The sequence below is a fragment of the Pollachius pollachius genome, assembly GCF_949987615.1.
Source record: "Pollachius pollachius genome assembly, chromosome: 15".
Taxonomy (NCBI): Eukaryota; Metazoa; Chordata; class Actinopteri; order Gadiformes; family Gadidae; genus Pollachius; species Pollachius pollachius.
In genome coordinates, this window is record NC_136948.1 from 11,078,826 (window position 1) to 11,081,449 (window position 2,624).

General features: G+C 41.7%; 1 protein-coding gene across 2 annotated transcripts in view; it reads left to right on the forward strand.

Moving 5' to 3' along the window:
* grhl1 (grainyhead-like transcription factor 1) overlaps positions 1-1,693 on the forward strand; it is an 18,438-nt gene extending 16,745 nt beyond the window's left edge. For both annotated transcript variants that reach the window (XM_079752391.1, XM_079752392.1), the window contains exons 15-16: positions 183-247; positions 350-1,693. In XM_079752391.1, coding sequence (XP_079608517.1) covers positions 183-247; positions 350-464 — 180 coding nt within the window. In that variant the 3' untranslated portion in view covers positions 465-1,693. The remainder of the gene's footprint in view (positions 1-182; positions 248-349) is intronic.
* Positions 1,694-2,624: the final 931 nt, after the last annotated feature.

Here is a 2,624-nt window from a genome sequence, read left to right on the forward strand (position 1 = left end):
GAACCTTTGGCTGTACGGAGCGATGCTTGGAGAAGTTACGTTTCTCAACAGATTTCCAGTTTCCATTCTGAAACTTTAGTTGATTAATGCAGCCAAATATAAAGGAGCTTACTGTATATATACATTTATATCTAATATATATATGTTTTTTTTAATTGTTATTATTGTTTTTTCTTCACTAGATATCAGAGAAATATGAGCTACCTTTGGCAAAAGTTGGAAAGGTCTACAAGAAATGCAAAAAAGGGTGAGTTCCATTTAATGTACATTCACATCCAGTAGATGTCTAATGTCAGCCCACTCAGACCCCCTGCTCACCACAACTCACACATCTTCTCTCCGGTCTCAGGATCCTAGTCAACATGGACGACAACATCATCAAGCACTACTCCAACGAAGACACCTTCCAGATCTCCATGGAGGAGATGGGAGGAATATACAAGCTCACCCTCACTGAGATCTGAGTCTCGGACGAGGTGGGAAGGCCTTCACTACTATGAGTTTACACTGAATCTAGCTGGTTTACCGGCAGTAACCGCTATGATCGCGAAGCTAATGGAGGGGATGGTGTGTCCCTGAGGTCAAGGGCCTGTGTTTCATCTGGAAACGCAGGATCGAATGGATTGTAGCTCTTATTATGCAAATGCATTGGTTAAACATAAAATGTAAACGTTTAAATTCTTTTTCTAAAACTGTTTATGTGTACATAAGTATCGGGACATTGATGACACTCTTATGATTTATTTTTATTTGTTAGTCGCAGCAGAATATGATTTGTACTTTGTCCAGAACATGCAGGGCTTTGTGTTGCCATCATACCTCATTCTATGGAGGCAACAATCTTTTTTTCACATGTGCAATGTGCTAACCCTAACCCTAACATGTACAGACATAATGTGTGTGTATTACGTGGACAGACAGCGATGGCCAGCACCTGTTGTTCCATTCTCTAAAGCCATAGCACTGATGATGCAGTCTTCAGGGTGACACACAGAGGGAAGAGAGAGGCCTGAAACAACCCGACCCCTGAGGTGTATTAACAGTGAAGATCCTGGCAGTATTTAGTTTCTAAAGCGCTCTTTACCGTGTGTTAAACGGTATAGTTGTACATAAAAGGAATGACCACCGATGCTGTTTGTATAAAAATAGTCTTTTTTTTCAGATCAAGTTTGATATCAAATATTTTCATCAGTATATAAAGTATTACATAACCGATGAGAAGAGAATACTTAATTCGAACATGGAAATTCCCCTCGTTTGAGTAGAGTACAGTAGATAGACACCAGTTTCTCGCACATCCACACAAACCATCCTGATAGTGCAATATCATATTTATCTCCAGACACATTCATTTTCTGATGGCCATTTCTTTGTGATATATTTGTGATGCATGTCAAAGGCAGGTCAGTGCCGTTGTCAAGCTCTGCTCTAAAGTAATGCTTGATCTGCACAACCTTTTGTATATCAGTACTTATGTGTATGTATTTATTAAGAGTGTGGATGTGGGAACTTTTTACAATATATTTCCAAATGTCTAAAATACAATTAATAATATAAAGTTTTTTTTGGTTTCTTTTTCTATGAAGTTGTTTAAGAGCAATATGATGTTAACATGTATTTAAATACCGATGCATAATTAATTTTTGTAAAAGCATTGATGCAGTACGTCAATAAAAGAGGACTTTTACCTGTACCAGCTGTTGTTCTTGTTGTTGATGTGATAAGATATGATATTATAGCAGTTATAGCATTGATACGGCTACTGTCCTAGTATTGTGTGTGAGTGTGTGTGTGTGTGTGTGTGTGTGTGTGTGTGTGTGTGTGTGTGTGTGTGTGTGTGTGTGTGTGTGTGTGTGTGTGTGTGTGTGTGTGTGTGTGTGTGTGTGTGTATTTACTGGAACATATATATGTCTCACCCTATTGTATCATCTATCCCCGCTGCCAAGCAGGAAGTAAACATTGAAACCTGCCTGCTCCCAGAGAAAGGTTCCCCTAGCTTCCAAACGAGTGTGTGTGTAGTGTGTGTGCAGAGTGTGTAGTTTGTGTGTAGTCTGTGTGTAGTGTGTGTGTTAACAGCAGAACTGTCAAAAGGAGGACATTAATGTGATTAGAACGTTTAATAAGTCACGGACTGTATCCAAGTTGTATTTGTACGGCCCCTTAACCACGGCGCCCTTGTCCTCCCAGGATCCACTCCCAGAAACCAAAAGGAAGAGGAAGACATCATGAGACTGTTGTGAGATGAGACAAGTTGGGGACGGACGCTAACAGTGGGCCCTCACGACGGGCCCCTCATTGGTTTGTTGAGCCCATTTACTCTACAATCAAGGCCTTCCAGGCCTGTGACCCTGCGCCATCTTGTTTCGTTCTCTCCTGTTAGCTGCAGCATCGACCTGAGTGTATCTGCATCCAGACCTGTAGACGTGACTTATCTCGCTGCACCGCCCAAACTTGAGGGGCTCGGGCTTCCTGATAAGACCGCTGGTTACACTTTAACCAGGCTCCATCCAGCCAGAGAAGCAGAGTGCCCTTGAATGCTAGGCCATCTGCTCTCTCTCTCTCTCTCTCTCTCTCTCTCTCTCTGTCTCTCTCATTCTCTCTCTCTCTTGCTCTGTCTCTCTCAG